Genomic DNA, 18,691 nt, shown 5'->3' on the forward strand with positions numbered 1-18,691 from the left:
GTTGTTTAATTTCTGTTTCCGTGCTCCCACTAGCCTTGAATATGTTCGTGACACCTGCGGAAGTAGAGTGCACAGGCCCCCTGTCCAAATCTCGCACACGGCAACCTCTGATCAGAGCATGTAAGGATGACCTGACGGTTACCACAACATCAGTGCCTGGGTGCAGGTTGATCCTTCAAGGACTTGAACGGCTCATTACTTTGGCCAGAATGAGCTTCAAGCCTGCAAAATCCAAGGTCTCTGGTCCTCAGGAAAGGCAAGGCAGTGGATAATTTCCATTTCTCTTTGGAAGACACCAAAATTCCATCAGTGACAGAGAAGCCATTTAAGAGCTTGGGCAGACTCTTCACTGGCAACCATTAAGGACACAGACACATGCCAAGCAACCAACAATGACCTCAGCTTGTATCTTTCCACTGTGGACAGGTCAGGCCGTCCTGAAAAATTAAAGTCTGGATATATCAACATTGGTATCCTGCCCCTACTCCTCTGGCCACTGCTCATCTATGAAGTTCTGATTACCACTGTGGAGAGCTTTGAGAGGAAGGTAAATAACTTTCTCCACAGGTGGCTGGGCCTGCTGTGTAGTCTCAGCAGCATTGCTCTTTAATGGGCATAACACAAAGCTGCAGCTTCCATTTAGCAGTCTTGAGGAGAAGTTCAAGGTCACCAGTGCCAAAAAGATCCTGCTCTACCAAGACTCCATTGATGCCAAGGTGGCTTCAGCTGGAGTGGAGGTCAGAACAGTAAGGAAGTGGCATGCCAAGGAGGCAGTCAACCGAGCAGAGGCGACGATGCACCATAATATTCTGGTTGGCACTGTGGCAACTGGGAAGGCCTGGCTCAGGAGTATCCTAAAACAGTGCTATAGCAAGGTTGGGGGAAAGGACAAGCAAAAGCTCATCCAGGAGGAGGTGCGTCTGGAAGTGGAGGAGAGTCGTTTCAGCAGAATGGTGAACATAACCATACAGGGAGCCTGGAACAAGTGGGAGCATATCAGGAAGATCACCTGGTTAGAGTTGGAGAATGGAGCCACACAGATTCAAGTTCTTGGTCCACTTGGTACATGATGTCCTACCATGTCCTTCCAACCTGTTCACTTGGGGCCTGGCAGACACACCAACTTGCCAGCTCTGCCAGAGGAGGGGCTCACTGGAACACATCCTAAGCTGCTGCCCAAAGGCCTTGAGAGAGGGGTGATTCTGTTGGCAAACTTTGTTTGTTCCATGGAGAAGCCCTGGTACAAACAAAGTTGATCTTGGTTGATCTTGACAGGCAGCTGAAGTTCCCGGACACCACCACTAGTGGTAACTGGTCACCACCAACTACCACTCTTAGACAAGACATGGTTATGATGTTCAAGGCAACTGACCAAGTAGTGTTGCTGGAATTGACAGTCCCCTGGGAAAACAGGATGGAAAAGACACAAGAAAGGAACAGAGCAAATATGACTCTGGTAGCAGAGTGTCAGAAGCAGGGGTGGAAGGCTCACTGTGAACCTTTTGAAGTGGGATGTAGGAGCTTTGCAGGGTGTTCTTTATACTGGGTCCTAGGACTTTTAGGCATCTGTGAACCGCAGAGACAGAGATCCATCAAGAACATCTTGGAAGCAGCTGAAAAAGCTTCTTGGTGGCTCTAGATTAAGAGGGGTGATGAGTGATGAAGTGAGCTAAATGGACACAAGTCTGGGCCTGATCATCCCCGGCTGGGTTGCCCAGAGCATGGTGTCTGGTGATAAGACTCGAAATACCCGATGATCCCGATGATGTATCTTTCCCCCTGGGTAACAACCCCCCCACTGGAGGGAGATATCCTAGGATATCTTCCATATATGGTTCATATGGTTCAGCTGCTAAACCATTATTAGACTAGAGCACCACGCTCATAGAGCACAAACCCCTGGCAACACTAGTTTCCAATTCCACAAATTTTTCTCTTGGAAAAAAATTTTCAAGGTCAAAGTTCTATTAGAAGTGGCTTTTCATAAGCCAAAATATAATAAAAAATATAGCTCAAAGGGGCTTTTCCATATTAAAATCAAATATCCACTAAATCCGCAATACGTATTAGGCATGGATCAAACTTACTCTGTTCATTGAAAGTGCCAGTTTGCACCTTATTGTCACAAATGAGAGTGATTAAGGCACTTTTGATTGAGATATAATACAAAATGTATACCAAACGGGCTTTTCAATATTAAATTCAAGTGTCCACAAAATCCACAATCCCGATCAGATCCGGTTCAAACTTTGTCACGCAATAGTGAGTTCCAGTCTGCACCTCACCTTCAAATATGAGACCGTTTGAGGCACGTTTGTTTAAGATCACTCATCACCAACCGCTTTTCCGGATTTGGGTCATGGGGCAACAGCTCCAGCAGGGGACCCCAGACTTCCCTTTCCTGTGCCACATTGACCACCTCTGACTGGGGGATCCCGAGGCATTCCCAGGCCAGTGTGGAAATATAATCTCTCCACCTAGTCCTGGGTCTTCCTGGGGGTCTCCTCCCAGATGGATGTGCCTGGAACACCTCCCTTGGGAGGCGCCCAGGAGGCATCCTTACCAGATGCCCGAACCCCCTCAGCTGGCTCCTTTCAACGTGAAGGAGAAGCGACTCTGCTCGAGCTCCCCACGAATGAACGAATGACTGAACTTCTCACCCTATCTCTAAGGGAGACACCAGCCACCCTCCTGATGAAGCCCATTTTGGCCGCTTGTACCCGCAATCTGGTTCTTTCGGTCATGACCCAACACTCATGACCATAGGTAAGAGTAGGAATGAAGACTGACAAGTAGATCGAGAGCTTCGCCTTTTGGCTCAGCTCCCTTTTCGTCATAAGAGTACGGTAGAGTGAATGCAATACCGCCCCTGCTGCGCCGATTCTCCGGCCAATCTCACTCTCCATCATCCCCTCACTTGTGAACAAGACCCCGAGGTACTTGAACTCCTTCACTTGGGGCAAGGCAGCATTACCTACCCGGAGTAGGCAATCCCTCGGTTTCCTGCTGAGATCCATGGCCTCAGATTTAGAGGTGCTGATCCTCATCCCAGCCGCTTCACACTCGGTTGTGAACTGATCCAGTGAGTGTTGGAGGTCACCAGCCGATGAAGCCAACAGGACCACATCCTCTGCAAAAAGCAGTGATGAGACCCTGAGCCCACCAAACCGGAAAACCTCGTCCCCCCGACTATGCCTCAATATCCTGTCCATGAATATCACAAACAGGATTGGTGACAAGGGGCAGCCCTGGCGGAGGCCAACCTCCACCAGAAATGAATCCGACTCACTACCAAGCACCCAAACACAGCTCTCGCTTTGTGAGTACAGAGATTGGATGGCCCTGAGAAGGGACCCCCTCACTCTATACTTCCGCAGCACCTCCCACAGTATCTCCCGGGGTACCCGGTCATACGCCTTCTCTAAGTCCACAAAAGACATGTAGACTGGGTGGGCATACTCCCAGGTACCCTCCAGGATCCTTGTGAGAATAAAGAGCTGGTCGGTTGTTCCACGACCAGCTCTTTATTCCACATTGTTCCTCTTCAATCAGAGGTTCGACTATCGGCCGAACCCTCCTTTCCAGCACCCTGGAGTAGACTTTACTAGGGAGGCTGAGTAGTGTGATGCCCATGTAATTGGCACACACTCTCTGGTCCCCCTTTTTAAATATGGGGACCATCACCCCAGTTTGCCACTCCTTAGGCAAATGCAATGTTAGGTCAATGCAATGTTGAAGAGACTACTCATCCAAGACAATCCCTCCACAGCCAGAGCCTTCAGCATTTCTGGACGGATCTCATCAGCCCCCGGGGCCTTGCCACTGCGGAGTTGTTTGACTACCTCAGTGACTTCCACTAGGGAAATTGATGAAAATCCTCCATCAGCTTCCAGCTCTGCCACTACTATATAGGGTGCTCCGGTCTGATGCAGGAGTTCTTCAAAGTGTTCCTTCCAGCACTGGATTACATCCTCAGTTAAGGTCAACAGAGTTCCATCCTTACTGTAGACAGCTAGGATGGTTCCCCGTTTTCCCTTCCTGAGATGCCTCACGGTCCGCCAGAAGCACCTTGGTGCCGACCAAAAGTCCTTCTCCATGGTTGCTCCGAACTCCTCCCACACCTGCTGCTTTGCCTCCCCCACAGCAGAGGCTGCTGCCCTTCGGGCCTGTCGGTACCTTGCAAACTGCCTTTGGAGTCCTCCAAGATAGCATATCCCAGAAGGACTCCTTCAGTTGGTCAGGGAAGCCATTCAGGGAACTCCATTAAATGGGGTTTTCAATGGCCACAAAATCTGTAATCTGGATCAGATTACAGATCAAACTTTGTCAGTTGGTAAAGGATACCATCCTACATAATGCTGTCAAATATGTAAGAAATTTGATCTTTTTTCACAGAGTTATGATTTTTTGAAAATTCATACAATGTTAAAGGATAGGGATTTCTCCAATTTTCCAAGAATTTTCCTGACTTTGACCTTTCATCTATCACCTTGAAAACTGAATAATTTCTTGCCTATCAGGATATGAATCCTCTGTAAAAATGTCATAGTGATATATGAAAAATTGCGGGTTCCAGGCTGTTCACAAACAAACAAGCAAACAAACAGGGGCAATAACCTCTAATTTTTATCTCGCCTCAACTTCGTTGCCGGAGGTAATAATTAGAGGTTACACACAACCAAGCAATGAGGATATGTAGTGGAGCAGTGAAAACTTCACCAGTGACAACAATCCACGTTGAGGTGGGGAAGATGCCCCTGCACCTGAGAAGGGATCAGTTGGTGCTGGTGTATCAATCAATCAATCAATTGTATTTATATAGCGCCAAATCACAACAAACAGTTGCCCCAAGGTGCTTTATATTGTAAGGCAAGGCCATACAATAATTATGTAAAAACCCCAACGGTCAAAACGACCCCCTGTGAGCAAGCACTTGGTGACAGTGGGAAGGAAAAACTCCCTTTTAACAGGAAGAAACCTCCAGCAGAACCAGGCTCAGGGAGGGGCAGTCTTTTGCTGGGACTGGTTGGGGCTGAGGGAGAGAACCAGGAAAAAGACATGCTGTGGAGGGGAGCAGAGATCAATCACTAATGATTGGCAATGTCAACATACTGAATATCATATGACCCAGTCAGTCTTACGGGACTGCCAGGAGAGGAGGACTGCGCCAATCCAAAGCTTTGTTTGTACAATAAAAGAAAAGGTGCAATGTATGGGGGGTGTGTTCACTAAAATTGAGCCCCACTGTGGTATATCCAGCTGTGTCACCTTGGTTACTAGGGCTAGTTGAGGGCTAGTTGAGGATGTGATGATGTTTGCAGACAGTTCATGAAGGACAAATAAGAGGGAGGTAGTGGCACATGTTATTCCTGAGATGGGCCTAGCAATAGGTAAAATAAATACACGTTGCTGAGCTTGTAGCCATATGGTTGGCATTGACATGGAAAGCGAGTAGCACACGTACAGTATGCATGCAGTGATTGCCGCAGACTCTAGTTCAGCTATTGTCGGCCTCCGGACCTCCCAGTCTGAGTCAAGGAACGACATTTTGATGGAAATTTTACAGTTAGTCAACAATCTTAAAAGGTCAGGTAGACATAATGTAGCGCAGGGGTGGGCAACGAGGGCCGAGACACTGCAGGTTTTCCTTGCAACCAATCACCTCACCAGGTGGGTTGCTGATGAGCTTCTCCCCTGCACATAAACACCTGGTCATCAATGAAATCACCTGCTGAGACACCTGAACATTAATGAAATCACCTGTGAAGGTGACTGGTAGCAAGGAAAACCTGCAATGTCTCGGCCCTTTATGGCACATGATTGCCCACCCCTGATGTAGCGGGATGAAGGTCCCGGGTCCTGATTGAAAAGACGTTCCCGCTAGCTTGGCTAACGGGGATTTCCCCTTTGGCTGACCTGGTAGAGGAATGGTCTTTAGTGCGAGCCGTCTGGGTACGATCCTACCGCTGTCCCAGCCACAAAGGTCCTGCGGTCACAATAACTTTCCTTTAGTTAACCAGTTCAAACTGCACTGGGGGGAAGGAGTTGGTTGACAAGTATGCTAAGAAGGCTCGAAGAAAAAATGAAATTGAAATTGATGTAAAGTATAGTAAAGCTGAATTAAGAAGTATAATTAAGGCTAAAATGTTTGATAAATGGCAACACATCTGGGGTAATGAACATTCCTGGGAGACATTTGTACAAGATTCAAAGGAAGGTGGGGAAGTGCAAACAGGAAGAAGTGGCAATAACAACATTGCAAGTTGGTCACACAAAATGAAACAATACCTTGTTTTAATGCAGAAACATGTTGATGGAAACTGCGACTACTGTAATAATCCAGAAACCACAGAGCATCTGCATTGCCCAATATCATCAAGCAAGTCTGATTATTTTCTCAGTTTAATGTAAATAAAATGGCATTAGCTCTACATAATACATTGCAAAGAAGTTCTGTATAATTTTTATTCATTTGGGGGTTTTTTTGTTTTGTTTTTTTGTTTTTTTCCGTTTCTGAAAGAGACAGGGCTGTTAGAATTTGAATTTGGTCAGATTGTAATTCCTGTTCCACACTCCGGCGGCGGTAATGCACCAGTACACGAGTTCCGAACCCGCATTGAACAGAAAGAAGAAGATCAGCAAGCCCAAGAAGAAGAAGAAGAAGAAGAAGAAACAAGGTTTGAGGGGTTTTTTTTTACTTCTTCGATGATGCAGGTAACGCTGTTAATTTAAAGTAAATATGGTTCACAGCATATTATCTACTTTTTCGATAATGCTGTTTAGTTGTTGATAAAGTTGTGGTTTTTGGTTGTAGTTAATGCGCACTTTTAGTAAGTAGGCTAAGTGCGAGGACTTCACCCACCCGATGTTGAAAATTCTGATAATTTGATGGCTTTTAGCCCGTGTTAGTGATTAACCCGTGAGGACATTAACTGCACAGATAGATGATTATGTGAGGACTGTTTATCTCTATAATCTCGCCCGCGCGGAGTGCAGTGTCGACACAACGGAGGAACGTGGTGTCAGCGCTCGGTGGCGATTGTGCTGTGGCCGAAGACGGCCGACGTTTACCGAGCGCTCAATGGCGAAAAAAATACCTCCCAAATACCATGTAAAATATGCATAATGCAAAATAAAATACAGAAACCAAAATTATGGCAGTAAAATCCCTCATCGATGTCAAGGATGATCAACTTAAAAAAAATACCTCTCACAACAGTGTCAATTATAACCTTTTTTTTTGTTTGGGGGTGGGAGCTAATTGTTCCTAAGGCTGCTTTGCAATGAAAACTTTAGGCTACTGTCGCTTATATGTGCAAGCTGTTTCTAACAAAATAATAATAAAATGCCTCCCTCATCACTTTTTTAGTGATGTCAAAGATGAGAAACTATTTTTTAATGGGACTTAATTGTTCATAAAGGCTGCTTTGCAGTGAAACTATATATACGAGGTCTATTAGAAAAGAAACCAACAGTTTTATTAAAAAAACTATATATGGATTTGAATCACGTGTGATTACATCAGCCAAGCTTGAACCCTCGTGCGCATGCGTGAGTTTTTTACGCCTGTCGGTGACGTCATTCGCCTGTGAGCACGCCTTGTGGAAGGAGTGGTCCAGCCCCCTCGTCGGAATTCCTTTGAGAAGTTGCTGAGAGATTGGCGCTGTGCTTGATCAAAATTTTTCAAGAACTGTGAGGCACATCCGAGTGGAGACCATTCGAGAAATTCAGCTGGTTTTCAGTGTAAATTTTAACAGCTGATGAGAGATTTTGAATTGTTTCTATCGCTGTAAGGACTTCCCACGGAGCAGGACGTCGCGCAGCGCTCCGAAGCGACGTCGTCATCCTGTTTCAAGCTGAAAACCTCCAAATTTAAGCCTCTGTTGACCCAGGACGTCGTGAGAGAACAGAGAACTTTCAGAAGAGGTCGGAATCAGCAGTTTATCCGGACATTCCACTGTTAAAGGAGATTTGTTTTTAATGAAAGACGTGCGGACGGATTGGCGCGTCGGCTCGGTGCGCCCGCCACAGGAAAAACACCTCTGTGTTGATAACCATTTGTAAAATCCAGGCGGCTTTTGGTGGCTTTCAGTTGAGTGAGTATCTGAGAAATTGTTTAACAGCAGGGCATGTTCCAACTTGTCCATAAGGCTTCCACACAGCCTTTGTGTGAGGTCGTGTGTTGTGTTCTCGGCGGATTTTCATTGCAAGTAAACTGGCAGAACAACTGGAGCAGCGATACTGCATCAAATTTTGCCAGAAACTGGGTGACAGCCAGGTGGAAACCATTCGGAAGATTCAGGCGGCTTTTAGTGACGATCCTATGGGCATCACACAGATTAAGGAGCGGTACAACCTGTTTAAAGACTTCCGCACAATGGTGGAGAGTAGGGCTGCAGCAACGAATCGATAAAATCGATAAAATTCGATGACAACAGTCGTTGGCAACACATTGCGTCATCGATGCGTTGTGTCGAGCGAGTATGACGTCAGAAGCTGCTGGCCACTTCTGACGCCAGTAGCGACCAGTGCACAAAGCAGATCAGACTCTGTTTCGTAGAACTACACCAGGGGTGGCCAAGTTCGGTCCTCGAGAGCCACCTTCCTGACACTCTTAGTTGTCTCCCTGCTCCAACACACCTGAATCCAATGAAAGGCTCGTTAGCAGACTTTTAATGAGCCTTTCATTGGATTCAGGTGTGTTGGAGCAGGGAGACAACTAAGAGTGTCAGGAAGGTGGCTCTCGAGGACTGAACTTGGCCACCCCGAACTACACAGTTAGAATATGGCAGATGCAAGTAGACAAAAGAAAGTTAAGACTTCAAAAGTGTGGGAGCACTTTACGTTAAACAATGCAAAGACGCTTGTTAACTGCAACATTTGCAAGTCGGACCTCGCATGGCACGGGAGTACGACGGTATTGATGCAGCATCTCAAATGAAAGCATATCGGAGTCATCAACGAGGAAGGGGAGAGCTCAGTGTCTGGGTAAGTTAACAAATGTTTGTTTATTTTTGTGTAAGCAGTTGTAACGTCTCAGTATGACAAGTCAGGCAGTGATATGAAGCCTGACGGTTGGATCTAGTCAGACTCAGGCTGTCTGCTAGTCAGGCTCAGGCTGTCTGCACGTCTCCCAGAGCAGTGAGGTGAGGGGCAGAGAGTGAGAGAAAAAGAAAAAGAACAGTAACAGCACCGACAGTCTATTAATTAATGTTGTCAAAGTCCTACCATCGACATTAACGCTTGTCCGATTGTCCGGGACTAGTGTAAAATCGGACAAGTAATAGCTCTAAATCGTTGTCCGACTGGACAGGTGGCATTTTTTTATTTATTTTTTTTGGTTTAAAACGTTCAAATTCTTCTCGCACCTCGCGAGAAAGCGTCTTCGGTTTTTCCTGCCACACTCCATGCAGCAGACAATCAGAAAACATGATAACACCGAGTTCTCCCCAGACAATGGAACAACGACGCCGCGCCACAGTGTTCTGACAGCGCCGTCACAGGTAGTTTGGCAGTGCTATCAGGTAGTTTTTCTAAAATCCAGCCAGGCTGTGCAGAACTGGCCGCTCCCCCTCCCCCGCAGACAGAGAGCCGAGCAGCGCTGCAACACAAAAAAACTCTGTCAAAGTCTTCACATAAAACGAGCTGCTTCTGCTTGTATAGCTCCAGAAATTTATTTATAGGCTTTATTTTACAGTTGAAAGCCTTCATGTTTCCAAAGTTTGCTCAAATACGGTATGAGAGTGAAGAGTCTCTCGTTCCCTCACAGACAGACAGACAGAGAGACAGACAGACAGAGATGTGGGATGAGTCACGTGTGTCATTGTGAAATGACCACATAGTTTACACGTTATATAGAGAATGTTGCACATATAATGAGTCAGGCTACAGTTTTTGATTTAGGTTTTATGGTTAACTGGTTATGCTAATTGCTCATTTGCAGCAATAAAAATACTAGAGATGTGCCGAATCCAAGATTCAGTTTCGGATTCGGCCGAACATTGGCCTTGTTGATGGGGTTCGGTTTTGGCCGAACCCTAGAGCGCCAACCGAACCGAATCCGACCGCGCGTAAGCACAACATGATTACGTAGTTAATGTTTAAGGCCGGGTTCACACAGCAGGATAATTAGGCCGATATCGGTCCCGATCTTCCCCTTCCGACAATCTTAAGGACGCCCCTACAATCGTGATGACTCTAAAGATAATCTTATCAGATATTCCTGCTGTGTGTGGTGTGTTCAGAGCGCTCTCATCTGCTTGGAAGGGCATCAGGAGCACTCCGATCGCAAATCGGGGATATTCAACATGTTGGATTTTTTTGACTCGATATCGCAGTGTGTGTGTTGTCGTCCGACCAAAACAAGTACACAGCCTGCTGAATGTGACGTTCAGCCAATCAGAAAGCGAGGTACTGGATGTACGGAGCGGAAAATAAAATCAAAACAGCTGTTCTGACTTACCAGACAGTCCGGTGGTCACGCTGTCTCCACTACTTTAAAGAACGCCTTTTCTTTTTCTTTTTGTATTGTTTTTTCCCCTCTGTTTTAAATAGTCCACAGAGTATATCTGTTTGTTTACTCTGAAGTCACGTTTAATCTCGAGAGATTTTGCGAGATTTCCTGTCTGAGCTGTGAATGTCCGTGCGTGAAATCTGTTCGTGTGTGGCGGTGTTGTCCTTACCGTGTGGCTGAACACCACACACTGTACCACCAAACCTGTTAGAGCCATGGTTTTTTTATCTTCACATGTGTGGTCTCTCAGGTTTTGGAAACCTAAAGATAATTTTAAAATCCTGTCGTGTGAACCAGGCTTAAGAGAAGATAACCTTTTTGCTCGCTTTCTTTCTTCTTTGGAATGAACAGAACACCTGTAGCCTGTACACTGAATGGTTTTAAGCTTAACATTTCAGTGGTGTTCTGTAAGTGTGACTATATTCAAATAAAAAAAAATAATGGTAGAAGTTATCGCCTATGTTTTATCTTACTGTTAAGGAAAGGAAATACACTGTGCAATGGTTTTCATTGCATTATGATGTACTAGCTGATGATCAGGGTAGGATTCGGTTTCGGATTCGGCCAAATCTTAAGCAGTGGATTCGGTATTGGGTAGAACCTTAAAAATCAGGATTCGGTACATCTCTAAAAAATACCTCTTTTTTTTCACCATATATTTTATAACATCTGTATGTTTCAGTGTTGTTTTATGGCAACTCAGCCCTTTGATAAAGCAATGCCATTTGAAATAGTTATTTTTGTTCTTTATTATAAACTGTTTTATTCTTTATTTTATATTTCAACAGCCAAGGGACATTTGACAATTTGTTGATTTTCAACTATTTTAAGTTTTCAAATAATGTTCTGTTGTTGGATGGAAGGAGAGAAAAATTGTTTCCCTGGCACATTTAAAAAAAATTCCCAGCTAATCCGATTAATCGATTAATCGTGTCGAAACCCCATCAGATTAATCGATTACCCAAATAATCGTTTGTTGCAGCCCTAGTGGAGAGCCATTAACATGCTGAAATGACCAGATCATTTCCAAAGTGAACACTGTGGTGATGCGGGACCGTTGTGTGACTATTCAAGAAATTGCGGAAGAGGTGGACATCAGCACATTTCGACACATTCCACTGTAACAGGAGATTTGGCCATGAAAAGAGTGGCGGTGAAATTCGTGCCGAAGCTGCTAACAGTGGAGCAAAAGCAACTCCGTGTTGAAGTCTCTCAGGACATGCTGGACTCCGAAAAATGATGCCCACCTCTTCCACAATTTCTCTGATAGTCGCACGACTGAAAAGCCACTGAAAGCCGTCTGAATCATCCGAATGGTTTCCACCTGGCTGTCGCCCAGTTTCTGGCAAAATTTGATGCAGTAGTGATGCTCCAGTCGTTCAGCCATTTTCCTTGCAATGAAAATCCGCCAAGAGCACAACACACGTCCTCACACAAAGGCTGCTTGCCAGCAACTGACGCAATCGACAGGCGTGAAAAAATTCACGCATGCGCATGAAGGTTCAAGGTTGGCTCATGCAAGCACACGTGATTCAAATCCATCAGGTTTTTGCAAAAAATAAAAAGGTCGGATACTTTTCTAACAGACTTCGTGTGTGTGTGTGTGCGCGCGCACCCTGCACCCATCTTGTGTGTTTTTAAGAGCTGATGTAACATGTAAATTTCCCCTCTGTGAGATCAATAAAGTTTGTTATCTTAAAACACCGCAATGGATCAAAACAGACAAACTTCATAAGCATTTTGAACAGAAGCCTGTTAACGACGACAAGTTTTTGAACAAAATGCTGCTTGTTGGCTGTAAGATGGTGTTATTTTGACACAGTTCCCTGGGTGTGATGATCCAAACAGAACCGCTTTAGATCACAGCCCCTCCGCGGGGTATGAACCCTCCCACAGCCGGTGAAAAAATATCCGCTTTTTTCCCTCCTGTTGAAACTGGAAGTGAGCTTACAAGCGCGCTCATTGGTTGGTTGTGGTTGGGTGTATATGCTCGCATATTTACTTTATTGAGCCAGCGGTTGGGCATATAGCCACTCTGTAAAAGAAAATAGTTTATCGTCCTTGACAGCAGAAAAAAATGAGGGATTTTTTTTTTCTTAGAAACAGAGAATAAACAATACAGTAAAATTTTGAAGTTGGGAAATTCCCCTTCTAATGTGAATTACCATAAGTGTATGGCACTCAGTTCATGTCATTCCGCAGGATTCACAGCCCTGGTTCTTCTTTCCTGAAGCTTGTGGCCGTCAGCAAGACAAGATTTTTTTTTTTTTTGGACACAATAAAACAATATAGAAAAACATACGTCTTGTAGGGACTATACATTTTCATAAACGTGTTGTCAAAATACAGAGGCATATGAATTAATAATTACAAAACAAAAAGAAGAAAATGCAAGGACTACCTAGAAAGTAAAATCTTGGGTATATTTCAAATAAGCAAGAAATTACATATCTGTGGGGGAAATATGTCATTTCCCCACAGATCTTTCTAGCTATTTTGTTGGAGCAGCAAGACAAGCTGCACATACAAGCGACATGTAGGTCATCTTATCGGGACACGGTGTGAGTGCTGAGCCCCTGACACCGGCTGTTTTCGGCCACAGCATACTTGCCACCGAGCGCTGACATCCCCTTTCTTCGAATGGTTTGTGCCGATACTGCACACTCAACCACCCCCATTTTTTGAATGGTTTATGCTGACCCTGCCCACTCAACCCATGTGTTAGTCTTACCCTGTTTGAGAGAGCTCTCTTCCGCAGTGTTTTAGCTGCGAGTAGCGGCAAGTATCTGCTCGGCTCTCACACTCATTGTCTGTCTGTCGTGCACGGATTTTCCGAAAAATGTGTGCTAAATAATTAGCCACTTCACTGTCCCAAGGCTGTAAAACGCTATGAAAAGCTAGCTCAGCGTGCAGCCGAGGAGGGCAGTGAACAGAGGTTCTGTCTGTTGAATGGGAAATAATTTCCAGTAAAATCCTGCGCGTGAGCATCGCTGATGATACACTTATTTTTACAGTTGAAAGGCTTCGTGTTTCCAAAAAGTTTGAAGTTTGCGCAGCACAAAACAGCAAAAGACAGAGAGAGCGACGGAGGGAGAGAGAAAGGGAGCGAGCGAGAGACAGACAGACAGAGAGAGAGGGAGACAGACGGTGAGAGGGAGAGAGACAGGCAGAGAGACGGGACTTAATTTTAGTTAGTAAGGTTAGACCTTACTTGTGTGAAGTGCCTTGAGGCAACTCGGTTGTGATTTGGAGCGATATAAATGAAAATAAATCAAAATTGAATTTTTAATTTTTACTCTGTAACACTTGCTTTGACAGTGTAAACATATGTCCCCCATATCAGTAAACCTCCAATGAAATTGAATCTTGAGAAGGAGAGATAGACAGTGTTGTCTTTTCTTTTTAAGTCTATAAAAATAAGGCAACAAAAGTCTATAAAAAAAGTACTTAATTCTTTCACCAAAACATCAAAATTAGGCTTTCATCTTAGATGCGCCTTCAGGCAAATTGTAGCTCAACTTACAGGTCTCCTTTTTAAGAAAATCCTCATATAAAATCAACAATAATGATAATAACAATATTAAAGCAAACAGAGCTCTGGTATTGGATCAGAAAAGTATCCGTATCGGCAGTTATCCAAATTCAGGTATCGGGATCGGATCGGAAGTGAAAAATTGTGGATCGGTGCATCCCTAGTGGACACCCCATTTTTCGAATGGTTTGTCCCGACACTGCACACTCAACCTGTGCGTTAGTCTCACCCCCCTTTTCACACTCTCGCTCTCTTACAGCACGAAGTTGGTAAACGAGGAAAATGTACAGCTTGTTGAGGGTCAGATTAGTCCATAATAAAGCATAATCCAGAGACGGAGAACTTTACAACTGTCACACGTGACAGTGCATGACCCGTAGTTACAGAGCTGCAACTAGGGTTGGGTATCAAGAACTGGTTCTTTTTGGGTATCGTTAAGAAATGGTTTGATCCACCGATATCAGTAGCCTTTTTGATTCCCTTATCTGTCCTTCAGAGCGGCCGTTGTTTTTGAGGGTGTTTGTCTGGAAAATGATTATTTCTCTACGTTGATTGCAGACCCCGCAGAGGGTCTGTGATCAACCGCTTCTGCAGCACGACTCCATTTTGAAGCTTGAACAAATGAAGCGGTGCTTCGATCCGCTAGCTCATTGGTTATTTGATTCGCTGCTCTTCAGAAGCGGAACGTCTGCTTTTTAACCCCTCTCAAAGCCATTAAAATATGTAAATCGTGAATCACTTGTGTAGGGATGAGTATTGATAAGATTTTATCTATCAGTGCCATTATTGATGTCATTATCGAGCCGATTCCTTATCGATACCTCTTGTGAATGTTCTGTGTACTAAAAGTAGGCTTTACAGGTTTTCTATGTCAACATTTTAAATTGGTCACTGGATCCTTGATCTCTGGACATAAATTAAAAATAAATAAAATTTGTAGTTTTTGTCAAAAGCATTTCCTTTCAGACATTTTGACATGAATGTCTCTCTGTACCTCTGAGCTGAGCTCAGACGGCTGCGGCACGTCAGCGCAGGACGTCTCATTTTGGGAGGAAAAAAAAATGTTTTGATCGATTACAATTTGTTTGTATTATAACGTTTGGAAAGAGGTGTCATTTGATTTGAACGGTGTTTCGCTTTGAAGTTATTAATTCCGACTGGACTCTATCGTTTTAATTTGACTTGGCAGAGAGCCGCGCACCGTTTGGAGCTGTGTGAACAGAACGGAGGACGATTCTCGTTTCTTTCTCATAACAAGACAGGAGTCCCAGTTAGTGACTTTAATCTGCACAAAGTGACTCACGATTGACATTCAGGGGTGAAAGTGGTGAAAAACAAAAAAAAGCTGAAACCCAAACTTACCCCCACAACACCACCTGCACAAAAATGTCTGAATTCTAGAAGCTCTGAAATGCAATCTGGGACTATTCCAGACAATGCGGTGAGTGTAGCATCCATTTAGTGAGGGGAAAAAAAAACAACTTTCCTTATTCAAATTCATTCCAGTAGTATTCTGCTCTTACTAGGATGCAGCCGTTTTCTAGCTTGGAAAATAGTTCTGGAGGAAATCACTGAGGAAATTAACAAATTGAAAATATGGTTTGACCAAAAAATATTGTCATTAAACTCAAACAGGGATGAAGTGGAGGTGTAAAAGTCACTAGGTGTTCACAAGAAACACTTATTTATTTCAATATTTATTTATGTTCATTGTTAGTTGGTTTTATCTTTTCTGTTGTTTTGTTTTATCTGGTTATTTTTGTCTCTTTCTCTAAAATTGTATTGTAGCATTATTAGTTATTATTACCAATATTGTTGCTATTATTATTATTATTATTAATATAGAAATAAAAAATATTACATTTGACTCTTTTATGACAACAAATGCTGAGCCATTAATTATTATACAGAAAACAAATGCAAACAAACGTGCTGAGATGCGAACAGCTTAATGCTACCTTTAACTTTGAAAAAGCCACAGACATGCTAACACGTTAGCATTGGTCCTGTTTTTAAGTTATAAAATACATCTATCAACTGTTTCAGAAGACCATAACAGGTCGGTTTAATATAAAAAAGGTCAGTATTACTCACAGACATATGCTCTTTACGGGGAAAAATTAAGATAAAGTGAAATAAAACAAAGAACCAATGAAGCAGCAGATCGAAGCACTGCTTCATTGGTTCAAGGTTCAACGCAAAGCCACACTGTAGAAAAGGTTGCAGTGGGTCTGTAATCAATGTAGAGAAATTATCATTTTCCTGAAGAACATCCCCAAAAACAACAGCCACTCTGAAGGACCGATAAGGGAATCGTTAAGCAAAAAGGCTATTGATGTTGGTGGATTGAATCATTTCTTAACGATACCCGAAAAGAACTGGTTCCTGATATCCATCCCTACTTTTGTGTGGATTAAAGTCACTAACTGGGACTCCTGCGTTGTTGCAGTTAAGAAGCGGGAATCATCCTCTGTTCCCTTGGCACAGCTCCAAACGCTGTGCGGCTGTCTGTCGAGACAGTGTCAACCCGGAATTAATAATTTCAAAGGGAATCGGCGCTTTAAATAAGATGACACCTCTTTCCAAACGCTGTAATACACACAGTAAACTATAATCGACTAAAACGTTTTTTCCTCCCAAAATGAGACGTCCTGCATTCTTGATGAATTACATCCTGACGTGCAGCACAGTCAGCTGCAAGAGCTCAGCTCAGAGGTATGGAAAGATATTTATGCCTACTTTTAATACACAGAAAATTCACAAGAGGTATCGATAAGGAATCGGATCTAAGTGGAATAGATAATGGTATCAATAAAATCTTAATACCCATCCCTAGCTGCAACTGCATAAATCAGACTTTAAATTAATTAAATAAATAATCATAAATTGTACATTTATGTAAATTTGGTAGCTTAACTATATTTATTTTGACAGCACTTGTACCTGGATGTTTTGCTGTACGAGTATGTGGTTAAATGATTTACAGAAATGTTGAAAACATTAAAGGTTCATTCACTAGTTCACTGCAGTTGGAACTAAAATGGCGCCATGTTCTGAGTTGATGCCACATTCTCAATTAAGGCACTCGACCCCCCACTCCCCCTCCCCAAAGCTTTTGCGTAGGGTTGGGGCCGATCCAGTCCCCGATTGGTATCAGAACCCGGTATCTACGATTTGCGGATCGAAATTTCCTGATCCAACCTGTGGGATTTTCTGATACCGGAGAGAAACCATGTCTGTGAAACCTCTCTAGTGGTGCCTGCTCTCTGCTTTGTTTACTGCTGAGTGGGAGGAGAGGAGGGGGTAATTGGACTGCATTTATATAGTGGTTTTCCATCTGTATCAAAGCGCTTTACAAATAATTAGAGCCCGACGATATGGATTTTTTTGAGGCCGATGCCGATAACGATATTTGGATGAAAAAAATGCAGATAATTGATAAATCGGCTGATTTGCCCATGTCTGATAAATCAGCCGATATTATTATTTGTTTTGTTTTTTTTATGAATAAAATGTCCTTTTTTGGACCCTTAAAAAAAAGGGTTAGAGCTAAAAGCTGAAGCTTTGTCCTCATATTGATTAACTTTATAACAGAAGAATTTTCACGTTCAAAAAATGCAATCAAGAATTTAACCTTTGTGAAATTAGCAAATACATATCCTTAAAAAGAGTTGTGAAATACATCTGGTCTTGTACCTTTTGTTGCTGCAACTTAGATATAGGTTATATTACAGGTAGAAAAACTTTTTCAGTTGCAGACAAGTAACTGTGAGAGGAAAGAAACACAAACACTAAGGAAGCATTATTTTCACAACACTCCTTTATTTTTCTATTTTGCAACTTTCAAGAACAAAAAGCTTTCAAACAACCTTAGTGCAAGCAGAGGTTGGTTTTAGTGCTAGTAGAACATTTTAACAAGAAAACACGATATAACGTGAGGAAACTATCATATTTGTAACAGTAAAATAAGATTCTTTTCACAAGACCCTGTAGTATGTTAGTAACAAAGAACTGTCTAGTACAAAAAAAATCTATGCAGAGTTGCATTAATCTCTAAGGAAAAGACAAAATAATATTACAAAAAAAAACAACTCAAAACTCGGGGGCCGGTGATGAACACATTTAAGCAGGGGTGTAAGCAGCTCTCAGTTGAATGGAGTCAGAGCTCCATGTACTGGACAAACGGTGCAAGGACATTTTACATTGCCGACACAAACATTATTTCAGTAACTGTTCTGTTTATGAGAAATTATCTGCGTTCATTCGGTAAACTTTCGGCTGATAGTGAGTACTTTGAAAAGGGCTTATATCGACCGATAATATCGGCCGGCCGATATATCGGTCTGGCTCTACAAATAATGTCTCACATTCACCCCGATGTGAGGGTGCTGCTATACAAGGCGCACACTACACATCGGGAGCAGTAGAGGATTAAAGACGTTGCCCAATGGCCCTTATTGATTTTTCCAGTCAGGCAGCGAAATAGTGCCCCCTACAAATTTTCAAAAAAGCCATCCCCATTGGTATTTTTGTTATAGCCTCATGAAAAAATATTTACCATGCTGGGGTGCGCAAGAAAGTCGGCCATTTTGATTTAAAGATTCGAATTTGAGGTAATTTTTGCCTTTTTGGCAATTTCCACTACT

General features: G+C 43.3%; 1 protein-coding gene across 2 annotated transcripts in view; it reads left to right on the forward strand.

Moving 5' to 3' along the window:
• Positions 1–6,693: 6,693 nt before the first annotated feature.
• The window catches only part of med8 (mediator complex subunit 8), a 49,519-nt gene continuing 37,521 nt past the window's right edge, over positions 6,694–18,691 (forward strand). For both annotated transcript variants that reach the window (XM_034180732.1, XM_034180733.1), the window contains exon 1: positions 6,694–6,714. In XM_034180732.1, the coding sequence (XP_034036623.1) occupies positions 6,706–6,714 (9 nt within the window). In that variant the 5' untranslated portion in view covers positions 6,694–6,705. The remainder of the gene's footprint in view (positions 6,715–18,691) is intronic.

The sequence above is a fragment of the Thalassophryne amazonica genome, chromosome 10, assembly GCF_902500255.1.
Source record: "Thalassophryne amazonica chromosome 10, fThaAma1.1, whole genome shotgun sequence".
Lineage (NCBI taxonomy): Eukaryota > Metazoa > Chordata > Actinopteri > Batrachoidiformes > Batrachoididae > Thalassophryne > Thalassophryne amazonica.